The following is a 23,726-nucleotide window of genomic DNA, read 5'->3' as shown; positions in this document are numbered from 1 at the left end:
AAGGCAACCAATCAAAATAAGTACTGCTAAATGTAGAAAATGTTAGTAAGGAACAAACAACAATCATTCCATGAGTATTGCTTACATAGCTTACTCGGTGCTTTAAATCTCGTCATTGAAATTAAATCCACCACATTTATGCAAAGTCAATCATGAGTCGGATCTCTGAAGACTATTTCCATAATTCCAACTCTAAATATATCATTCTGTCTGCTATCACTGGACGTGTCCCGTCATCTCTGTCCGGAGATCACACCAAACCTCAACATGTTGTCTCCGGACTTCTTCTCTATTTTAGTCTCTTCAGTCTTGGGAATTGTCTTGGCAATCCCTTCTTACACTTGTATTGTGATGGGTAACCTGGACATCATCAGAAAGAAAGGGAAGTTGAGTCCCACCGATGTGATCTTTCTGGCTAAGGGGATTGTGAATATTCCCCTCCAGTGTTTGCTGAGTCTACAGGGAATGCTCTTTGCCTTGTCTCCTGCAGACTTTATTATTTATGAAGTACACTCATTCATCAACGTATCATGTTACTTCCTAATGTATTTCAGCTTCTGGTTGACCTTCTGGCTCTCCGCTCATTACTGTACCACCATCACCAATCTCAGCTATGGGTTCTTCATCTGGTTAAAGAGATTTGTTTCACATTTCCTGAGTCAACGTCTATTCCTGACAGCACTTGTGATGTTCTTTGTGAGTGTCTTGACTATCCAGGCTTTTATTGTGGAAACTCATATCCAGTCTTCTAAGAACAACACAGAATCCATTATCACCAGTGCCTCCTACTATGTCAGATTTTCCTATTTTCTGCCAGCGACCATGCTAGGCGTCATTCTACCATTCTGCCTTAGTCTTCCATGCCTGGTCCTCACTTTCTCCTTTCTGATCAGACACATCTGGAGGGTGAAGAATAACGACTCTGGATCAACACGTCCAAATCTACAGGCTCATGTCACTGCCCTGAGGACAATCTTCTTCTTACTTCTCATGTTCACCTCCTTCATCATGTCTCAGGTGATTATTTGTATTAGAAAAAACATAGAAACTACAGATCTATTAGTGTTGGTCAGTTGGAACTTACGATTATTATCTCCATCGGTGGAGGCTGCCGTCATCTTCCAGGCCAGCAAAAAGCTGAGAAGGATCATTCTGAGAAGATTCTGGACTAGAAGCCGGAGGAACACAGAGACTTAAAATGTAGAGGATCCTTACCTTGCATGTACTAATATACATCATAACCCTTCTGATTTTGTAGATATCAGTGTGATAGTAAGCAGGTTAGTGTAAATACTTTTGGTAATGGATGTTAAAGCTATAAATAAAGATGTCAATGCTGTGAAGGGAAACTGTAGTCCTGGTAATGGTTTTTATATATGAAGAAGATCAGCTTAACCACTTCACGCAAAATCACGTCATTTTGTTGAAGTGGTTGTACCGGGGTGATGTCTTCAGCCAGAGGCATCACCCTGCTACCATTTTTTAGAGCAGACGGTCAGCTTTCAAGTAAAAACAACCAATGCGGCTAATGAGCTGCTCAGCTGTTATCACAAGCAACGGGAGGAGACATCCCCCTTCTCCCACCGCCTTCCGCCACTCCGCCCGGGTCTCCCGTCCCACCGGGAGACCCGAGTGACCTTCTGGCACGTCCACCGACTGGTCGGAGTCCCAAACAAAGCCAGAATTGGCTTGGATCGGGTCTCTGATGTAGTAACCTGGAAGCAACATCACTTCCGGTTTACTCAGCAGCCAACTGCACCGATTTTTAAAAAAATTGAATGTATTCAAAAATGTAAATTTTGGCGTTTTGAATACTTTGAAGTGCAGTGGAGGGGTTTGGGGTCTTTTAGACCCCCGTTCCCTCCATAAAGAGAACCTGTCACTGCCTATTACTGTCACAAGGGATGTTCACATGCCTTGTAAAAGCAATAAAAGTGATCAGATTTTTTTTTAAAGGAACAAGGTAAAAATAATAATAAAAATAAATTAATTAATTAAAGCGCCCCTGTCCCCGCGTGCTCGCACACCAAAGAAAACGCATACGTAATTCGCGCTCACAAATGTAAACAGTGTTCAAATCACACATGTGAGGTATCGCCGCGATCGTTAGAGCGAGAGCAATGATTCTAGCAAAAGATCTCCGCTGTAACTCTAAACTGGTAACGGTTAAAAAAATGTAAATGTTGTCTATGGAGGTTTTTAAGTACTGTAATTTTAAAGCGTAACATAAAAGCTATCTATTTATTTGTCGTTACATCATCTTTCACAATATGCAAAAAAAAAAAAAGGGATTAACTTTACTGTTTCCTTTTTTTTTATAAATTCAGTGAAGTGTATTTTTTCCAGAAAAAAAAAGACCGCTGCGCAACTACCGTGTGACGTAAAATATTGCAACGACTGCCATGTTATTCTCTAGGGCAGTGATGGTGAACTTTGGCACCCCAGATGTTTTAGAACTACATTTCCCATGATGCTCAACTACACTGCATGAGCATCATGGGAAATGTAGTTCCAAAACATCTCTCAAAGGTAATTGACTGCGGCCTATTTCCTTGCAGTTGAGTAGGGCAAAACTATTAAACCACCCAGGTTGCTTAAAGTGGAGGTCCGCCCACCGCAGCTGCTGACTTTTAATAATCGGACACTTACCTGTCCTGGAGTCCAGCAATGTCAGCACCTCAGCTGATGTTTGCATGCAGCCTCCATTGCAAGTAAGGGAACCCGGCAGTGAAGCCTTACGGCTTCACGCCGGGAACCCTACTGCACATGCACGAGGCTCTGCTCCTCTCTCCTACTGGCCCTGTGGCTGGGGAAGGAGGAGGAGGGAGCCCGGGCGGTGACATCAATACCCGCAGCTGAGGCTTCCGGAAGTGGGAACAGGATACCTGTGAAAGACAGGTATCCTGTCCCCCCTCACCCCGAAAGGTGCCAAATGTGGCACCGAAAGGGGGGGAGGAGTACAATGAGCAGAAGTTCTACTTTTGGGTGGAAACCTGCTTTAACTCAAATATTGCCCTCTAGTTGAATACCTTATGACCTACTTCAGGATTTGAGACAAGATTTACTCCGTTAAGGTTGATGCATTGTCAATTTATAAGCTCAAACTATAAAAGAAAGCGGACGCAGTGTTTTGATTCCCTAATGTCGCAAATTGCAAAATTGGAGGAATCACACAAAATCAACCCCCACCCAACACAGACAGCACAACTACTAACACTAAGACAGGAACTCAGAACACTCCTACTCCAATCTTTTGAAAATACCCAATGCAAAATAAAGGCTACTTCATATTCCACCTCAAACAAAGCCGGCAAAATGCTGGCAAGACGTATCAAGGGGAGAAAAACCAAAGCCAAAATTACACATTTATACCATCCACACATTTATGAAAATCTGACTAATCCACAAGACATAGAAAACGTGTTTAGCGACTATTACAGTGATCTGTACAACATTAGACTAGACCCTTCAACATTCCAACCATCCAAAGACGATATCAACACATTCCTAAACCAGATCAACCTCCCAGTAGTGACTGACAGTCAACTGTCCTACCTAAACAACAAATTCACAGAAACCAAAATAAAAAAAACTATTACAACACTTCCCACAGGTAAAGCACCAGGCCTAGATGGACTATCAGGGGAGTATTATAAGCAATTCTCTAAACAACTAGCACCTCATCTAACAACTTTATTTAATAACGCTGCCTCCTCTTCCAAATTTTCCTCTGAATCACTGAAAGCCTCGATCATCACACTTCCGAAACCGGGGAAGGAGCCAACCTCACCCCAAAATTTCCATCCAATCTCCCTCTTAAATCTAGACCTGAAAATTTACGCCAAAACAATAGCCACAAAACTAACGGACATCATGGCCACACTGAGTCCAGTGGAACGCCTTCTCTGCTTTTATCATTGGATGCGAAGAAGGCGTTCGATAGAGTACACTTGGTCCTCCCTCCACATGGTCTTACAAAAGTTTGGTTTCAGAGGCCACATCCTTAGGTCCATCATGGCACTCTACACTACACCAACAGCACAAGTATTTTCAGCGGATATGCTATCCAGAGCATTCCCCATAACAAACGGTACTAGACAAGGATGCTCGTTGTCCCCACTAATTTTGAGTCTACTCATGGAACCCCTTGCAGAACATATCAGGACAAATCCTTTAATCTCTGGATTGATCATAGACAAAACACCCCATAAAATAAGCTTATTCACAGACGACCTGATCCTAATACTTACAAACCCAGCCCCTTCCCTGGTAGAGGCACAAAAAACACTCCAAAGGTTCAGTAATGTTTCCTACTACAGAGTAAATGCATCCAAATCGCATATCCTGGACTTAAAGCTAGATGCCACAACCAGAAACCTATTACAACTACAACATCCCTTCACGTGGATGGAGAAAAGCATTACATACCTAGGAGTCCAGCTAATGAAATCAGTAAAAAGTCTTTTCTCAACCAACTACAAACCATTCCTTAGCAAATTACTGACTGACATCCAACACCTCACGACACACGAAGTAACGTGGTCTGGAAGACTCGCATCATTCAAAATGATACACTTACCTCAAATAATAGACCTATTCAGAACCCTCCCCATTTCAATTCCCTTGGCCTATTTTAAATCCCTGCAGACCATATTATACAAATGTATCTGGAAAGGAAAGAAACCCAGAAGTGCACACTCAAAACTTATAAAACATTAACTGGCAAGCAGGGCGGGTTCCATAGATTTTGAAGACTACTACTTAGTTTCCATACTGGCCCAGCTACCAGACTGGTTCCAGGCACCTCCACGTACTATATGTGGACAAATGGAAAACTCATTACTCTTACGCCCAAACCTACAAAGTTGGCTAATGAGTACTCCCCTAGGCTCTCCTATTCCATCGAACATATCGCCTACAATGAGGGCATCTGCCCATGTATGGAAGAAAAAATAACGCAAATAGGTACTACTGACCCCGTTACCTCCAAATCACGAATACCAATAGAAGCTATACACCATCTTCGATTGACCTATCAATAAACCACCGGTCTAAAAAAGGATTCAAAACCATACAAAATCTACTCCACGAGTCACAACCTAAATCTTTTTCCCAACTACAGTGTGAAAATGACCTCCCCTCCACAGACACATACACATATACCAGTGTACGACACTGTTTAAACTCAATACCATTTCAGTGGCATCATCTAGCAGTGTTTCTCAGCCTTTTTAATGGTGAAGTACCCCTGCAGGTCTAAAAAAAATGTCCTAAGTACCCCTTTTCTCGAGAAAGTAATTTCTATTGTTTTGGGTGTCATAGTTTCTGTGTGTGTGTAATGTCAGTATGTGTATGTGATGGTTTTTGTTTGTTTGAAATATCATTGTATGTGTGCATGCTGCAATGACAGATACACTCTCATACACACACACACACACATGCCAGTGCCCATCAGCTCAGCCTCAGCAGTGCCCATCAATGCAGCCTCAGCAGTGCCCATTCATGCAGCCTCACCAGTGCCCATCAATGCAGCCTCAGCAGTGCCCATCAATGCAGCCTGATCAGTGTCCATCAGCTCAGCCTCAGCAGTGCCCATCAATGCAGCCTGATCACTGCCCATCAATGCAGCCTGATCAGTGCCCATCAGCTCAGCCTCAGCAGTGCCCATCAATGCAGCCTCAGCAGTGCCCATCCATGCAGCCTCACCAGTGCCCATCAATGCAGCCTCAGCAGTGCTCATCAATGCAGCCTGATCAGTGCCCATCAGCTTAGCCTCAGCAGTGCCCATCAATGCAGCCTTAACAGTGCCCATCCATGCAGCTTCACCAGTGCCCATCAATGCAGCCTCAGCAGTGCCCATCAATGCAGCCTCAGCAGTACCCATCAATGCAGCCTCAGCAGTGCCCCTCAATATAGCCTAATCAATGCCCATCAATGCAGCCTAATTATTGCCCATCAATGCAGCCTTAACAGTGCCCATGAGCTCAGCCTTACCAGTGCCCATCAATGCAGCCTGATCATTGCCGCTTTACCTGTGCCCATCAATACAGCCTGATTGGTGCAGCTTTACCTGTGCCTATAAATACAGCCTGATCAGTTCCCATCAGCTCAGCCTTACCTGTGCCCATAAGCTCAGCATTGCCAGTCACCAGTGCCCATCAATGGAGCCTCAGCAGTGCCCATCAATGCAGCCTAATAAGTGCCCATCAATGCAGCCTAATCAGTGCCAATCAATGCAGCCTTACCAGTGCCCATCAGTGCTGCCTGATCAGTGCAGCGTTTTCTGTGCCCATCAATACAGCCTGATCTGTGCAGCTTTACCTGTGCCCATTAATACAACCTGATCAGTAACCATCAGCTCAGCCTTACCTGTGCCCTTCAGCGCAGCCTTGCCAGTCACCAGTGCCCATCAGCACAGCCTCGCCAGTCACCATTGCCCATCAGTGCCACCACGTGGGAGGGCAGAGCTGCTGCCCGCAGTTTACACAGGGTGAGGGTCTTCAGCTGCAGTGTCCACTAAGTCCCACAGGATCTTATGATGGACGTCTCACGTCCTGGTATTGGACCAGTGTGACATCCATCATAGGAGCCGGAGGCGGGACTTCTATGTCACTGGGCCACGCCGGGTAGTCAGCCCCGTCAGCCCCCCATCTCCCAATGCTACTGGTGGTGCCGGCTCTGGGTGGCATACCCCATGCCGTTGGTGCACATACCCCAAGGGGTTCACGTACCATGGGTTGAGAAACACTGATCTAAAGCACGGTGCAACCTGTGTAAACATTTCTTTTAAAAATTGGTTTACCCTGTTTGCTGGAGGGAGAGCAGCTCTGCAGCCTCTTCTAAAAGTGATCCAGTGGTGAATTTTCCATTCAGACCCCTTTTATCTTTTATCTTGTAGAGCAGGGATCTTCAAACTGTGACCCTCCAGCTGTTGCATAACTACGCATCCCATGAGTTTTAAAACTCTGACATTCCCAGACATGACTAGGTATGATGGGAATTGTAGTTCCTGAACAACTGGAGGGTTGTAGTTTGATGACCCCTGTTTTAGAGAGTCGCAGGCTGAAAAAAAACGACACTGGGGTTATGGCATATTGCTGCAGCCAAAACCCCAGTATTCCACTTGCCGACCAGCACATCATTTCTCTATGGCCCGGTCGGGAAGTGGTTAAATGATTAAATTAAGTACTTACTGAATTAAAATGAGGGGGTCTATCTATCAAAGTTTCCCCCAAGATTTACACCATTTTCTAAATGAATCTTATGTAACAATGTTTCAATGAAAGTTCTTCTCATCGCTATGAAGCAGAGCAATTTTATTTACTGTGCTTATACTGCATTACTGCATGTGGGTTAATTGGGACTGTCATTAAGTGCACCAACGCTTTTAAAGGGCCCCAACAATAACTGGCAGAAGAACATCACAATAGACTGCCCCTTTTGTAATAACTATTCTGCAAGCCCCCTTGGTTCCCCTGCCCCCTCCGCTACCATCTTCCTTTTCTTTTGGACAGTGCATACCCATTCAGTCTGGGACTAGCATAGCAAGGTAAATACATGAGGGAAACGCACACTTAAGAAACATGCATGGCAGTCACACAGCACATGCAACTTGAAGGGCAAAGTAAAGGCTGGAACCCCTGATAGGAATGGCAGCAAAGAAATAGGCGGGGGGCATAGCTAAGAGTGCATTGAGGTGCCTGTCTGAGGAGTGGGGATTAAGGTAGATGTAGGCAGAGCATTATCCTAGATCCAGGGTGGTAAGGAGACACCTGCTGGTATAAAGTAGAATTACACTTTGGATGGTTCTTCATGCCAGGAAAGGGGATGCCTTACATTGAGCATGTTAAGAAGTTGACTACCGGAGCAGAATGTGTCCATACTGATTTTATATATTGTAAATATTGTCAATTTGATATGGAAATGTCACCATTTTGATAATATATATATTTTATTATTTATTTAAAGTTTTCATAGAAACAATAGGAAAATATCAGTAATTCCTCCCTGATCTGGAACGCTTCCTCACAGCTGGGAGTTATTGTCTGTCTCCTGCTTCCTTTTTACTCTCGTTCCAATTTCTGATTTTCAGGTTATTGCTTTAGAAAATGAGGGACTGTGGTGTAAAAAAAAAAAAAAAAATCACAAAGAAACATTATTTATAGTTATAAATTTAAATGCAATTTTTAAAGAATGCAGATTATTCAAATCCTATCAAAATTATAACACATATTTACATGCAAATATTTCATGGGTATGAGCCTGTTAATTCATTTTACGCAATACAACGTAAAAGAAAAAAAAAATTTTACTATGAATACTTTTTTTTTTAATTATTATTATTATTTTCTTATTATTTTTTATAGAGTAGGGAATAGAGTCCAAAGCTTTATGTATCTATTTTTACAAAGCCCAGTGCTTTATTTTATATTAATTCATTTATTTATTTGTGTTTCATCTGGGAGATTCCCCTTTATTTCCTATCTTAACACATGACAGGAACTAAGAGGAAATCTCTAAAAAATGATGAGGAAAAGTAAAGAAAAATCCCCTCTTGTACAGTTTTCGCTGAGGCAGGTGTCATGATTGGAAGATTTTCTCCAGCATTTCCTGCTCTGGTGACAGCTGCAATTCATTCAGCAATAAAAAATTGCAACTGCAACAAATTATTATTATATCACGTTCTGTCTCAGCAACAATGGTCTCCAGAACCAATAAAAAAAGGTGGATCCCCCCCAGCAAGGGACAGAAATTAAATCCTGTAACATTTTCTTTATTTGAAAATCTCAGTAAACATATTAAATAAAAAAAAAAAAAAAAAAAAAAAAAACCAGACCACAGTGGTACCTACTTGTCTCTTTATTAAAAGGTTTAACAATACACTGCAGTCCATTTTGTAGCATCATATTTCTTGTTACATCCAGTTCAGCATATATACAATATATACAGTATATCACAAAAGTGAGTACACCCCTCAGATTTTTGTAAGTATTTTATTATATTACACCCGCTCCCCATTCACACCTGAGACCTTGTAACACTAACGGGTCACATGACAACGAGGAGGGAAAATGGCTGATTGGGCCCAATTTGGAGATTTTCACTTAGGGGTGTACTGACTTTTGTTGCTAGCGGTTTAGACATTAATGGCTGTGTGTTGAGTTATATTGAGGGGACAGCAAATTTACACTGTTATACAAGCTGTACACTCACTACTTTACATTGTAGACAAGTGTCATTTCTTCAGTGTTGTCACATGAAAAGATAGAAGAAAAGATTTACAGAAATGTGACTGAGGGGTGTACTTACTTTTGTCAGATACTGTAGGTTTAAACATTTTTCTTACTTTATTTGTGGTTCAACAAAAGAAAACTATATACATATTTTTTTTTTTTTTTTTACAAAGTATTAGAATTTCTAGTATTAAAACAGGGATGTCCCGTGGATGATGTGATGCAGCAGGAACGTCAAAAGCTTTCATGTGATCAAATTGTTTTTGTTTTTTTTTTTCTTTTTTAAATAACTTCTAGAATCTAAAGTTTCAGATTGTTGGCTACAAAATCTCAAACATCAAGAAAATTAAGTAAAGTAAAGTGCTGGTGTACCTAAATCCACTATTAATCAACTTCAATATGTACAAAATTCTGTAGCCAGAACTCCTGACTCGGTCTGGTACATGTGACTAGGGTTGCCACCTCATCCCTTTAAACCCGAACACATCTGAATTACACAGGTTCTGTGGCTAATTAAGGTGGTAATTAAACTCACTTAGTGCCTTATGTGCATTAAATTAGCCCCAGAACCCGTGTAATTCAGATGTGTTCAGATTTAAAGGGATGAGGTGGCAACTCTACATGTAACCATATTACCCTTATCCCGGAGTCCTTGCACCGGCTACCCCTTTGGTTTCACATAGACTTTAACATGCTCTTGCGCACCTATAAGGCTCTTCATGGCTTGGCACCCCATTATCCCTCTTAACTTTTATCAACTTACCCCTCCCCCCTCGTAACCCTCGGCTCCTCAAATTCTGGTCTTCTGTGTGTGTCCCCCACTCACCTACACTGGATGAGAGACAGATCCTTCTCCTTCTAGGCTTTAAAACTCTGCAATTCACTTCTAAAGAACATCAGAGCGTCAACTTCTCTAAACTCATTCCAATCAAATCTAAAAATGTTTTTCTTTAGACAAGCTTTCACGTAATTGTCCCTTTTTTATCCTGCGTATTTTTTGTGTTTTTTTGTTTTTTTTGTTTCTCTTGTATTTGTAAAGCACTTTTAGAAGCTACCTTTAAGGCTGGGTTCACACTGTTGCAAATTGGATGAGGGTTTTTACCGCATCCAATTTGCATAGCAGGAGATTGTGACCGGCTCTCTATGGGGCTCTCTATGGAGGCAGTTCACACATCTCCGGAGCGGCTTCTGGTGCAAATTGCAAAGGAGCCCTTTTGGTCCATTTCAGGTCCAAATTCAAGCAAAAATTTGGACTGAAATCGGATCTGAGATGGTGAATGGGGACGCACCGGACTTCTGCTGTGAACCGGAGCGTGCTGCAGTGTGAACGCACCCTTAAGGTGCTATATAAAATAACATGTATTATTTTCATTCATATACTTATTTTTATTTATTTTTTGCATATTTGCCACACTTAACTGATTCAGATCATCAAACAAATGTTAATATTACACAAAGATAACCCGAGTAAATCCAAGATGCAGTTTTTAAATTATTATTTCATTTATTAAGGGAAAAAAGCTGCCCAAACCTGCTTGACCCTATGTGAAAAAGTAATTGCCCCCTTTGACAAATCACATTTTTTGGAAAGCTGAGTTAAGTAATTCAAGAACAGATGAGAAACAAAGTATCAGTCTGGAAAGGGTTAAAAAGACATGTCTAAGGCTTTGGGACTCCAGTGAACCAAGGGGAAAGCCCTTATCCACAAATTAAGAAAACATGGAACAGTGGTGAGCCTTCCCAGGAGTGGCCGGCCAAACAAAATGACTCCAAGAGCACAACGATGACCCATCCAGGAGGTCTTAAAGGAACCCAGAACAACATCTAAAGATCTACAGGCCTCAGTTAAGGTCAGTAGTCCCGATTCGCCAATAAGAAAGAGACGGGGCAAAAATGGCATCCATGGGAGAGTTCCAAGGCCAAAGCCACTGCTGACCAAAAAGAAAACAAAGACTCGGCTCACATTTGCCAAAAAACATCTTAATTATCCCCAAGACTTTTGGGCAAATATTCTGTGGAGTGATGAGAGAAAATTTAAAGTTTTTTGGAAGGTGTGCGTCCCGTTACATCTGACATAAAACTAACACAGCATTTCATAAAAAGAACATCATACCAAGAGTCACACATGGTGGTGGTAGTGTGATGGTCTGGGGATGATTTACAGCTTCAGGACCTGGTTGACTTACCATAATTGATGGAACCATGAATTCTGAGCTCGACCATAAAAACCCTGAAGGAGAATGTCCGGTCATCAGTTCGTTACCTCAAGCTCAAGCACACCTGGGTCATGCAGCAGGACAATGATCCAAAACACAACAGCAAGTCCACCTCCAAATGCTTCAAAAAAACAAAAGGAAGGTTTTGGAGTGGCCTAGACAAAGTCCGGACTTAAATCTGATTGAGATGCTGTGGCGTGACCTTAAACGGGCTGTTCATGCTGGAAAACCCTCCAATGTTCAGTTGTTGCAACCAGTTTTTAGGTTTAGGGGGCAGTTACTTTTTTTTTTACTTTATGGTAGCTTTGTACAGCACCCTGCCAGCTCCACCCACTGGCTATGATCTGCCTGCATTGCATGTCAATGGTTGGGGGGGGGCAAATATAAGCAGGACTAAATGTCAGCTTTAAAAGGTTTAGCAGTCAGGAATATGTAACATTGTTCCCCAGTCAGCGGGAGGAAAACATGTCCAAGAATGATGATTCCTCTTAGTAGGCTGTGAGTTTGGGGTTCACTATTTTCAGGTTATTGATTTATTTTTTATTTACATTTTTCTACCAGCAGAACTAGATGAAATTATGTTTTCTTTTTAACCTCCCTTCCTCGTCCGCTCAGTATGAAGATCTTTCCTCCAGCAGGTCCAGAGCAGGTTTTCCTGATGACTACGGCTCCCCAAGGTGAGTGCACACAAATAGCCAGGGCGCTGGATCAATAAAAAGTACACTGGAAGAACTATTCTGAATCACCTGGAGCTGCAGTCCCCTGACCTGAATCACCTGGAGCTGCGGTCCCCTGACCTGCATCACCTGGAGCTGCGGTCCCCTGACCTGAATCACCTGGAGCTGCGTTCCCCTGACCTGCATCACCTGGAGCTGCGGTCCCCTGACCTGCATCACCTGGAGCTGCGGTCCCGTGACCTGAATCACTTGGAGCTGCGGTCCCCTGACCTGAATCAACTGGAGCTGCGGTCCCCTGACCTAAATCACCTGGAGCTGCGGTCCCCTGACCTGCATCACCTGGAGCTGCGGTCCCCTGACCTGCATCACCTGGAGCTGCGATCCCCTGACCTGAATCACTTGGAGCTGCGGTCCCCTGACCTGAATCAACTGGAGCTGCGGTCCCCTGACCTGAATCACCTGGAGCTGCGATCCCCTGACCTGAATCACCTGGAGCTGCGATCCCCTGACCTGAATCCCGGAGCTGCGATCCCCTGCCCTAAATCACCTGGAGCTGTGGTCCCCTGACCTGAATCACCTGGAGCTGCAGTCCCCTGACCTGCATCACTGGGAGCTGCGGTCACCTGACCTGCATCACCTGGAGCTGCGGTCCCCTGACCTGAATCACCTGGAGCTGCGATCCCCTGACCTGAATCACTTGGAGCTGTGGTCCCCTGACCTGAATCAACTGAAGCTGCGGTCACCTGACCTGAATCACCTGGAGCTGCGGTCCCCTGACCTGAATCACCTGGAGCTGCGATCCCCTGACCTGAATCACCTGGAGCTGCAGTCCCCTGACCTGCATCACTGGGAGCTGCGGTCACCTGACCTGCATCACCTGGAGCTGCAGTCCCCTGACCTGAATCACCTGGAGCTGCAGTCCCCTGACCTGCATCACTGGGAGCTGCGGTCACCTGACCTGCATCACCTGGAGCTGCGGTCCCCTGACCTGAATCACTTGGAGCTGCGGTCCCCTGACCTGAATCAACTGGAGCTGCGGTCCCCTGACCTGAATCACCTGGAGCTGCGATCCCCTGACCTGAATCACCTGGAGCTGCAGTCCCCTGACCTGCATCACTAGGAGCTGCGGTCACCTGACCTGCATCACCTGGAGCTGCGGTCCCCTGACCTGAATCACCTGGAGCTGCGGTCCCCTGACCTGAATCACCTGGAGCTGCGGTCCCCTGACCTGAATCACCTGGAGCTGCAATCCCCTGACCTGAATCACCTGGAGCTGCAGTCCCCTGACCTGCATCACTGGGAGCTGCGGTCACCTGACCTGCATCACCTGGAGCTGCGGTCCCCTGACATGAATCACCTGGAGCTGCGGTCCCCTGACCTGAATCACCTGGAGCTGCGGTCCCCTGAGCTGAATCACCTGGAGCTGCGGTCCGCTGACCTGCATCACCCGGAGCTGCTGTCACCTGACTTGAATCACCTGGAGCTGCGGTCCCCTGACCTGAATCACCTGGAGCTGCGATCCCCTGACCTGAAATACCTGAAGCTGCGATCCCCTGACCTGAATCACCTGGAGCTGTGGTCCCCTGACCTGAATCAACTGGAGCTGCGGTCACCTGACCTGAATCACCTGGAGCTGCGGTCCCCTGACCTGAATCACCTGGAGCTGCGGTCCCCTGACCTGAATCACCTGGAGCTGCGGTCCCCTGACCTGAATCACCTGGAGCTGCGATCCCCTGACCTGAATCACCTGGAGCTGCAGTCCCCTGACCTGCATCACTGGGAGCTGCGGTCACCTGACCTGCATCACCTGGAGCTGCGGTCCCCTGACCTGAATCACCTGGAGCTGCGGTCCCCTGACCTGAATCACCTGGAGCTGCGGTCCCCTGACCTGAATCACCTGGAGCTGCGGTCCGCTGACCTGCATCACCCGGAGCTGCGGTCACCTGACCTGAATCACCTGGAGCTGCAGTCCCCTGACCTGCATCACCTGGAGCTGCGGTCCCCTGACCTGAATCACTTGGAGCTGCGGTCCCCTGACCTGAATCAACTGGAGCTGCGGTCCCCTGACCTGAATCACCTGGAGCTGCGATCCCCTGACCTGAATCACCTGGAGCTGCGGTCCCCTGACCTGAATCACCTGGAGCTGCGATCCCCTGACCTGAATCACCTGGAGCTGCGATCCCCTGACCTGAATCCTGGAGCTGCGATCCCCTGACCTGAATCACCTGGAGCTGCGATCCCCTGACCTGAATCACCTGGAGCTGCAGTCCCCTGACCTGCATCACTGGGAGCTGCGGTCACCTGACCTGCATCACCTGGAGCTGCGGTCCCCTGACCTGAATCACCTGGAGCTGCGATCCCCTGACCTGAATCACCTGGAGCTGCAGTCCCCTGACCTGCATCACTGGGAGCTGCGGTCACCTGACCTGCATCACCTGGAGCTGCGGTCCCCTGACATGAATCACCTGGAGCTGCGGTCCCCTGACCTGAATCACCTGGAGCTGCGGTCCCCTGACCTGAATCACCTGGAGCTGCGGTCCGCTGACCTGCATCACCCGGAGCTGCTGTCACCTGACCTGAATCACCTGGAGCTGCGATCCCCTGACCTGAATCCTGGAGCTGCGATCCCCTGACCTGAATCACCTGGAGCTGCGATCCCCTGACCTGAATCACCTGGAGCTGCAGTCCCCTGACCTGCATCACTGGGAGCTGCGGTCACCTGACCTGCATCAACTGGAGCTGCGGTCCCCTGACCTGAATCACCTGGAGCTGCGATCCCCTGACCTGAATCACCTGGAGCTGCAGTCCCCTGACCTGCATCACTGGGAGCTGCGGTCACCTGACCTGCATCACCTGGAGCTGCGGTCCCCTGACATGAATCACCTGGAGCTGCGGTCCTCTGACCTGAATCACCTGGAGCTGCGGTCCCCTGACCTGAATCACCTGGAGCTGCGATCCCCTGACCTGAATCACCTGGAGCTGCAGTCCCCTGACCTGCATCACTGGGAGCTGCGGTCACCTGACCTGCATCACCTGGAGCTGCGGTCCCCTGACCTGAATCACCTGGAGCTGCGGTCCCCTGACCTGAATCACCTGGAGCTGCGGTCCCCTGACCTGAATCACCTGGAGCTGCGGTCCGCTGACCTGCATCACCCGGAGCTGCGGTCACCTGACCTGAATCACCTGGAGCTGCAGTCCCCTGACCTGCATCACCTGGAGCTGCGGTCCCCTGACCTGAATCACTTGGAGCTGCGGTCCCCTGACCTGAATCAACTGGAGCTGCGGTCCCCTGACCTGAATCACCTGGAGCTGCGATCCCCTGACCTGAATCACCTGGAGCTGCAATCCCTTGACCTGAATCCTGGAGCTGCGATCCCCTGCCCTAAATCACCTGGAGCTGCGGTCCCCTGACCTGAATCACCTGGAGCTGCAGTCCCCTGACCTGAATAACCTGGAGCTGCAGTCCCCTGACCTGCATCACCTGAAGCTGCGATCCCCTGACCTGAATCACCTGGAGCTGCGATCCCCTGACCTGAATCACCTGGAGCTGCAGTCCCCTGACCTGCATCACTAGGAGCTGCGGTCACCTGACCTGCATCACCTGGAGCTGCGGTCCCCTGACCTGAATCACCTGGAGCTGCGGTCCCCTGACCTGAATCACCTGGAGCTGCGGTCCCCTGACCTGAATCACCTGGAGCTGCAATCCCCTGACCTGAATCACCTGGAGCTGCAGTCCCCTGACCTGCATCACTGGGAGCTGCGGTCACCTGACCTGCATCACCTGGAGCTGCGGTCCCCTGACATGAATGACCTGGAGCTGCGGTCCCCTGACCTGAATCACCTGGAGCTGCGGTCCCCTGACCTGAATCACCTGGAGCTGCGGTCCCCTGACCTGAATCACCTGGAGCTGCAATCCCCTGACCTGAATCACCTGGAGCTGCAGTCCCCTGACCTGCATCACTGGGAGCTGCGGTCACCTGACCTGCATCACCTGGAGCTGCGGTCCCCTGACATGAATCACCTGGAGCTGCGGTCCCCTGACCTGAATCACCTGGAGCTGCGGTCCCCTGAGCTGAATCACCTGGAGCTGCGGTCCGCTGACCTGCATCACCCGGAGCTGCTGTCACCTGACTTGAATCACCTGGAGCTGCGGTCCCCTGACCTGAATCACCTGGAGCTGCGATCCCCTGACCTGAAATACCTGAAGCTGCGATCCCCTGACCTGAATCACCTGGAGCTGTGGTCACCTGACCTGAATCAACTGGAGCTGCGGTCACCTGACCTGAATCACCTGGAGCTGCGGTCCCCTGACCTGAATCACCTGGAGCTGCGTTCCCCTGACCTGAATCACCTGGAGCTGCAGTCCCCTGACCTGCATCACTGGGAGCTGCGGTCACCTGACCTGCATCACCTGGAGCTGCGGTCCCCTGACCTGAATCACCTGGAGCTGCGATCCCCTGACCTGAATCACCTGGAGCTGCGATCCCCTGACCTGAATCACGTGGAGCTGCGGTCCCCTGACCTGAATCACCTGGAGCTGCGGTCCGCTGACCTTCATCACCCGGAGCTGCGGTCACCTGACCTGAATCACCTGGAGCTGCGGTCCCCTGACCTGAATCACCTGGAGCTGCGGTCCCCTGACCTGAATCACCTGGAGCTGCGATCCCCTGACCTGAATCACCTGGAGCTGCAGTCCCCTGACCTGCATCACTGGGAGCTGCGGTCACCTGACCTGCATCACCTGGAGCTGCGGTCCCCTGACCTGAATCACCTGGAGCTGCGGTCCCCTGACCTGAATCACCTGGAGCTGCGGTCCCCTGACCTGAATCACCTGGAGCTGCGGTCCGCTGACCTGCATCACCCGGAGCTGCGGTCACCTGACCTGAATCACCTGGAGCTGCAGTCCCCTGACCTGCATCACCTGGAGCTGCGGTCCCCTGACCTGAATCACTTGGAGCTGCGGTCCCCTGACCTGAATCAACTGGAGCTGCGATCCCCTGACCTGAATCACCTGGAGCTGCAGTCCCCTGACCTGCATCACCTGGAGCTGCGGTCCCCTGACCTGAATCACCTGGAGCTGCGATCCCCTGACCTGAATCACCTGGAGCTGCGATCCCCTGACCTGAATCCTGGAGCTGCGATCCCCTGACCTGAATCACCTGGAGCTGCGATCCCCTGACCTGCATCACCCGGAGCTGCTGTCACCTGACCTGAATCACCTGGAGCTGCGATCCCCTGACCTGAATCCTGGAGCTGCGATCCCCTGACCTGAATCACCTGGAGCTGCGATCCCCTGACCTGAATCACCTGGAGCTGCAGTCCCCTGACCTGCATCACTGGGAGCTGCGGTCACCTGACCTGCATCAACTGGAGCTGCGGTCCCCTGACCTGAATCACCTGGAGCTGCGATCCCCTGACCTGAATCACCTGGAGCTGCAGTCCCCTGACCTGCATCACTGGGAGCTGCGGTCACCTGACCTGCATCACCTGGAGCTGCGGTTCCCTGACATGAATCACCTGGAGCTGCGGTCCCCTGACCTGAATCACCTGGAGCTGCGGTCCCCTGACCTGAATCACCTGGAGCTGCGATCCCCTGACCTGAATCACCTGGAGCTGCAGTCCCCTGACCTGCATCACTGGGAGCTGCGGTCACCTGACCTGCATCACCTGGAGCTGCGGTCCCCTGACCTGAATCACCTGGAGCTGCGGTCCCCTGACCTGAATCACCTGGAGCTGCGGTCCCCTGACCTGAATCACCTGGAGCTGCGGTCCGCTGACCTGCATCACCCGGAGCTGCGGTCACCTGACCTGAATCACCTGGAGCTGCAGTCCCCTGACCTGCATCACCTGGAGCTGCGGTCCCCTGACCTGAATCACTTGGAGCTGCGGTCCCCTGACCTGAATCAACTAGAGCTGCGGTCCCCTGACCTGAATCACCTGGAGCTGCGATCCCCTGACCTGAATCACCTGGAGCTGCAGTCCCCTGACCTGCATCACTGGGAGCTGCGGTCACCTGACCTGCATCAACTGGAGCTGCGGTCCCCTGACATGAATCACCTGGAGCTGTGGTCCCCTGACCTGAATCACCTGGAGCTGCGGTCCCCTGACCTGAATCACCTGGAGCTGCGGTCCGCTGACCTGCATCACCCGGAGCTGCTGTCACCTGACCTGAATCACCTGGAGCTGCGATCCCCTGACCTGAATCCTGGAGCTGCGATCCCCTGACCTGAATCACCTGGAGCTGCGATCCCCTGACCTGAATCACCTGGAGCTGCAGTCCCCTGACCTGCATCACAGGGAGCTGCGGTCACCTGACCTGCATCACCTGGAGCTGCGGTCCCCTGACCTGAATCACCTGGAGCTGCGATCCCCTGACCTGAATCACCTGGAGCTGCGATCCCCTGACCTGAATCACCTGGAGCTGCGGTCCCCTGACCTGAATCACCTGGAGCTGCGGTCCCCTGACCTGAATCCTGGAGCTGCGATCCCCTGACCTGAATCACCTGGAGCTGCGATCCCCTGACCTGAATCACCTGGAGCTGCAGTCCCCTGACCTGCATCACTGGGAGCTGCGGTCACCTGACCTGCATCACCTGGAGCTGCGGTCCCCTGACCTGAATCACCTGGAGCTGCGATCCCCTGACCTGAATCACCTGGAGCTGCAGTCCCCTGACCTGCATCACTGGGAGCTGCGGTCACCTGACCTGCATCACCTGGAGCTGCGGTCCCCTGACCTGAATCACCTGGAGCTGCGATCCCCTGACCTGAATCACCTGGAGCTGCAGTCCCCTGACCTGCATCACTGGGAGCTGCGGTCACCTGACCTGCATCACCTGGAGCTGCGGTCCCCTGACCTGAATCACCTGGAGCTGCGATCCCCTGACCTGAATCACCTGGAGCTGCGGTCCCCTGACCTGAATCACCTGGAGCTGCGGTCCGCTGACCTGCATCACCAGGAGCTGCGGTCACCTGACCTGAATCACCTGGAGCTGCAGTCCCCTGACCTGCATCACCTGGAGCTGCAGTCCCCTGACCTGAATCACTTGGAGCTGCGGTCCCCTGACCTGAATCAACTGGAGCTGCGGTCACCAGACCTGAATCACCTGGAGCTGCGATCCCCTGACCTGAATCACCTGGAGCTGCGATCCCCTGACCTGAATCCTGGAGCTGCGATCCCCTGCCCTAAATCACCTGGAGCTGCGGTCCCCTGACCTGAATCACCTGGAGCTGCAGTCCCCTGACCTGAATCACTTGGAGCTGTGGTCACCTGACCTGAATCACCTGGAGCTGCGGTCCCCTGACCTGAATCACCTGGAGCTGCGATCCCCTGACCTGAATCACCTGGAGCTGCGGTCCCCTGACCTGAATCCTGGAGCTGCGGTCCACTGACCTGCATCACTGGGAGCTGCGGTCACCTGACCTGCATCACCTGGAGCTGCGGTCCCCTGACCTGAATCACCTGGAGCTGCAGTCCCCTGACCTGCATCACTGGGAGCTGCGGTCACCTAACCTGCATCACCTGGAGCTGCGGTCCCCTGACCTGAATCACCTGGAGCTGCAGTCCCCTGACCTGAAACACCTGCAGCTGCAGTCCCCTGACCTGAATCACCTGGAGCTGCGGTCCCCTGACCTGAATCACCTGGAGCTGCGGTCTGCTGATCTGCATCACCCGGAGCTGCGGTCACCTGACCTGAATCACCTGGAGCTGCAGTCCCCTGACCTGCATCACCTGGAGCTGCGGTCCCCTGACCTGAATCACTTGGAGCTGCGGTCCCCTGACCTGAATCCTGGAGCTGCGATCCCCTGCCCTAAATCACCTGGAGCTGCAGTCCCCTGACCTGCATCACTGGGAGCTGGGGTCACCTGACCTGCATCACCTGGAGCTGCGGTCCCCTGACCTGAATCACCTGGAGCTGCGATCCCCTGACCTGAATCACCTGGAGCTGCGATCCCCTGACCTGAATCACCTGGAGCTGCAGTCCCCTGACCTGCATCACTGGGAGCTGCGGTCACCTGACCTGCATCACCTGGAGCTGCGGTCCCCTGACCTGAATCACCTGGAGCTGCGGTCCCCTGACCTGAATCACCTGGAGCTGCGGTCCCCTGACCTGAATCACCTGGAGCTGCGGTCTGCTCACCTGCATCACCCGGAGCTGCGGTCACCTGACCTGAATCACCTGGAGCTGCAGTCCCCTGACCTGCATCACCTGGAGCTGTGGTCCCCTGACCTGAATCACTTGGAGCTGCGGTCCCCTGACCTGAATCAACTGGAGCTGCGGTCCCCTGACCTGAATCACCTGGAGCTGCGATCCCCTGACCTGAATCCTGGAGCTGCGATCCCCTGCCCTAAATCACCTGGAGCTGCGGTCCCCTGACCTGAATCACCTGGAGCTGCAGTCCCCTGACCTGAATCACCTGGAGCTGCAGTCCCCTGACCTGCATCACTGGGAGCTGGGGTCACCTGACCTGCATCACCTGGAGCTGCGGTCCCCTGACCTGAATCACCTGGAGCTGCGGTCCCCTGACCTGAATCACCTGGAGCTGCAGTCCCCTGACCTGAATCACTTGGAGCTGTGGTCACCTGACCTGAATCACCTGGAGCTGCGGTCCCCTGACCTGAATCACCTGGAGCTGCGATCCCCTCACCTGAATCACCTGGAGCTGCGGTCCCCTGACCTGAATCCTGGAGCTGCGGTCCGCTGACCTGCATCACTGGGAGCTGCGGTCCCCTGACCTGCATCACCTGGAGCTGCGGTCCCCTGACCTGAATCACCTGGAGCTGCAGTCCCCTGACCTGCATCACTGGGAGCTGCGGTCACCTGACCTGCATCACCTGGAGCTGCGGTCCCCTGACCTGAATCACCTGGAGCTGCGGTCCCCTGACCTGAATCACCTGGAGCTGCAGTCCCCTGACCTGCATCACTGGGAGCTGCGGTCACCTGACCTGAATCACCTGGAGCTGCGGTCCCCTGACCTGAATCACCTGGAGCTGCAGTCCCCTGACCTGCATCACTGGGAGCTGCGGTCACCTGACCTGCATCACCTGGAGCTGCGGTCCCCTGACCTGAATCACCTGGAGCTGCGGTCCCCTGACCTGAATCACCTGGAGCTGCGGTCCCCTGACCTGAATCACCTGGAGCTGCGGTCTGCTCACCTGCATCACCCGGAGCTGCGGTCACCTGACCTGAATCACCTGGAGCTGCAGTCCCCTGACCTGCATCACCTGGAGCTGTGGTCCCCTGACCTGAATCACTTGGAGCTGCGGTCCCCTGACCTGAATCAACTGGAGCTGCGGTCCCCTGACCTGAATCACCTGGAGCTGCGATCCCCTGACCTGAATCCTGGAGCTGCGATCCCCTGCCCTAAATCACCTGGAGCTGCGGTCCCCTGACCTGAATCACCTGGAGCTGCAGTCCCCTGACCTGAATCACCTGGAGCTGCAGTCCCCTGACCTGCATCACTGGGAGCTGCGGTCACCTGACCTGCATCAACTGGAGCTGCGGTCCCCTGACCTGAATCACCTGGAGCTGCAGTCCCCTGACCTGAATCACCTGGAGCTGCAGTCCCCTGACCTGCATCACTGGGAGCTGCGGTCACCTGACCTGCATCAACTGGAGCTGCGGTCCCCTGACCTGAATCACCTGGAGCTGCGATCCCCTGACCTGAATCACCTGAAGCTGCGATCCCCTGACCTGAATCAACTGCAGCTGCGGTCACCTGACCTAAATCACCTGGAGCTGCAGTCCCCTGACCTGCATCACCTGGAGCTGCGGTCCCCTGACCTGAATCACCTGGAGCTGTGATCCCCTCACCTGAATCAACTGGAGCTGCGGTCCCCTGACCTGAATCACCTGGAGCTGCGATCCCCTGACCCGAATCACCTGGAGCTGCGATCCCCTGACCTGAATCACCTGGAGCTGCAGTCCCCTGACCTGCATCACTGGGAGCTGCGGTCCCCTGACCTGAATCACCTGGAGCTGCAGTCCCCTGACCTGCATCACTGGGAGCTGCGGTCCCCTGACCTGAATCACCTGGAGCTGCAGTCCCCTGACCTGCATCACTGGGAGCTGCGGTCACCTGACCTGCATCACCTGGAGCTGCGGTCCCCTGACCTGAATCACCTGGAGCTGCGATCCCCTGACCTGAATCACCTGGAGCTGCGATCCCCTGACCTGAATCACCTGGAGCTGCGGTCCCCTGACCTGAATCACCTGGAGCTGCGATCCCCTGACCTGAATCACCTGGAGCTGCGATCCCCTGACCTGAATCCTGGAGCTGCGATCCCCTGACCTGAATCACCTGGAGCTGCGATCCCCTGACCTGAATCACCTGGAGCTGCGGTCCGCTGACCTGCATCACCCGGAGCTGCGGTCACCTGACCTGAATCACCTGGAGCTGCAGTCCCCTGACCTGCATCACCTGGAGCTGCGGTCCCCTGACCTGAATCACTTGGAGCTGCGGTCCCCTGACCTGAATCAACTGGAGCTGCGGTCCCCTGACCTGAATCACCTGGAGCTGCGATCCCCTGACCTGAATCACCTGGAGCTGCGATCCCCTGACCTGAATCACCTGGAGCTGCGATCCCCTGACCTGAATCCTGGAGCTGCGATCCCCTGACCTGAATCACCTGGAGCTGCGATCCCCTGACCTGAATCACCTGGAGCTGCAGTCCCCTGACCTGCATCACTGGGAGCTGCGATCCCCTGACCTGAATCACCTGGAGCTGTGGTCCCCTGACCTGAATCAACTGGAGCTGCGGTCACCTGACCTAAATCACCTGGAGCTGCGGTCCCCTGACCTGAATCACCTGGAGCTGCAGTCCCCTGACCTGCATCACCTGGAGCTGTGGTCCCCTGACCTGAATCACTTGGAGCTGCGGTCCCCTGACCTGAATCAACTGGAGCTGCGGTCCCCTGACCTGAATCACCTGGAGCTGCGATCCCCTGACCTGAATCACCTGGAGCTGCGATCCCCTGACCTGAATCCTGGAGCTGCGATCCCCTGACCTGAATCACCTGGAGCTGCGATCCCCTGACCTGAATCACCTGGAGCTGCAGTCCCCTGACCTGCATCACTGGGAGCTGCGGTCACCTGACCTGCATCACCTGGAGCTGCGGTCCCCTGACCTGAATCACCTGGAGCTGCGATCCCCTGACCTGAATCACCTGGAGCTGCAGTCCCCTGACCTGCATCACTGGGAGCTGCGGTCACCTGACCTGCATCACCTGGAGCTGCGGTCCCCTGACATGAATCACCTGGAGCTGTGGTCCCCTGACCTGAATCACCTGGAGCTGCGGTCCCCTGACCTGAATCACCTGGAGCTGCGGTCCGCTGACCTGCATCACCCGGAGCTGCTGTCACCTGACCTGAATCACCTGGAGCTGCGATCCCCTGACCTGAATCCTGGAGCTGCGATCCCCTGACCTGAATCACCTGGAGCTGCGATCCCCTGACCTGAATCACCTGGAGCTGCAGTCCCCTGACCTGCATCACTGGGAGCTGCGGTCACCTGACCTGCATCACCTGGAGCTGCGGTCCCCTGACCTGAATCACCTGGAGCTGCGATCCCCTGACCTGAATCACCTGGAGCTGCAGTCCCC

General features: G+C 51.7%; 1 protein-coding gene across 1 annotated transcript; it reads left to right on the top strand.

Annotated features, from left to right (window-relative positions):
- Nucleotides 1-267: 267 nt before the first annotated feature.
- On the top strand, nucleotides 268-1,197 carry LOC141147435 (taste receptor type 2 member 7-like). Its single transcript, XM_073634671.1, has one exon. The coding sequence runs from the start codon at nucleotides 268-270 to the stop codon at nucleotides 1,195-1,197; it is 930 nt and encodes a 309-aa protein (XP_073490772.1).
- The last annotated feature ends 22,529 nt before the right edge of the window (nucleotides 1,198-23,726 follow it).

Source organism: Aquarana catesbeiana, linkage group LG06 (genome assembly GCF_042186555.1).
Source record: "Aquarana catesbeiana isolate 2022-GZ linkage group LG06, ASM4218655v1, whole genome shotgun sequence".
NCBI classification, from domain to species: Eukaryota; Metazoa; Chordata; class Amphibia; order Anura; family Ranidae; genus Aquarana; species Aquarana catesbeiana.
This window is presented reverse-complemented; position numbering and strand designations above follow the sequence as displayed.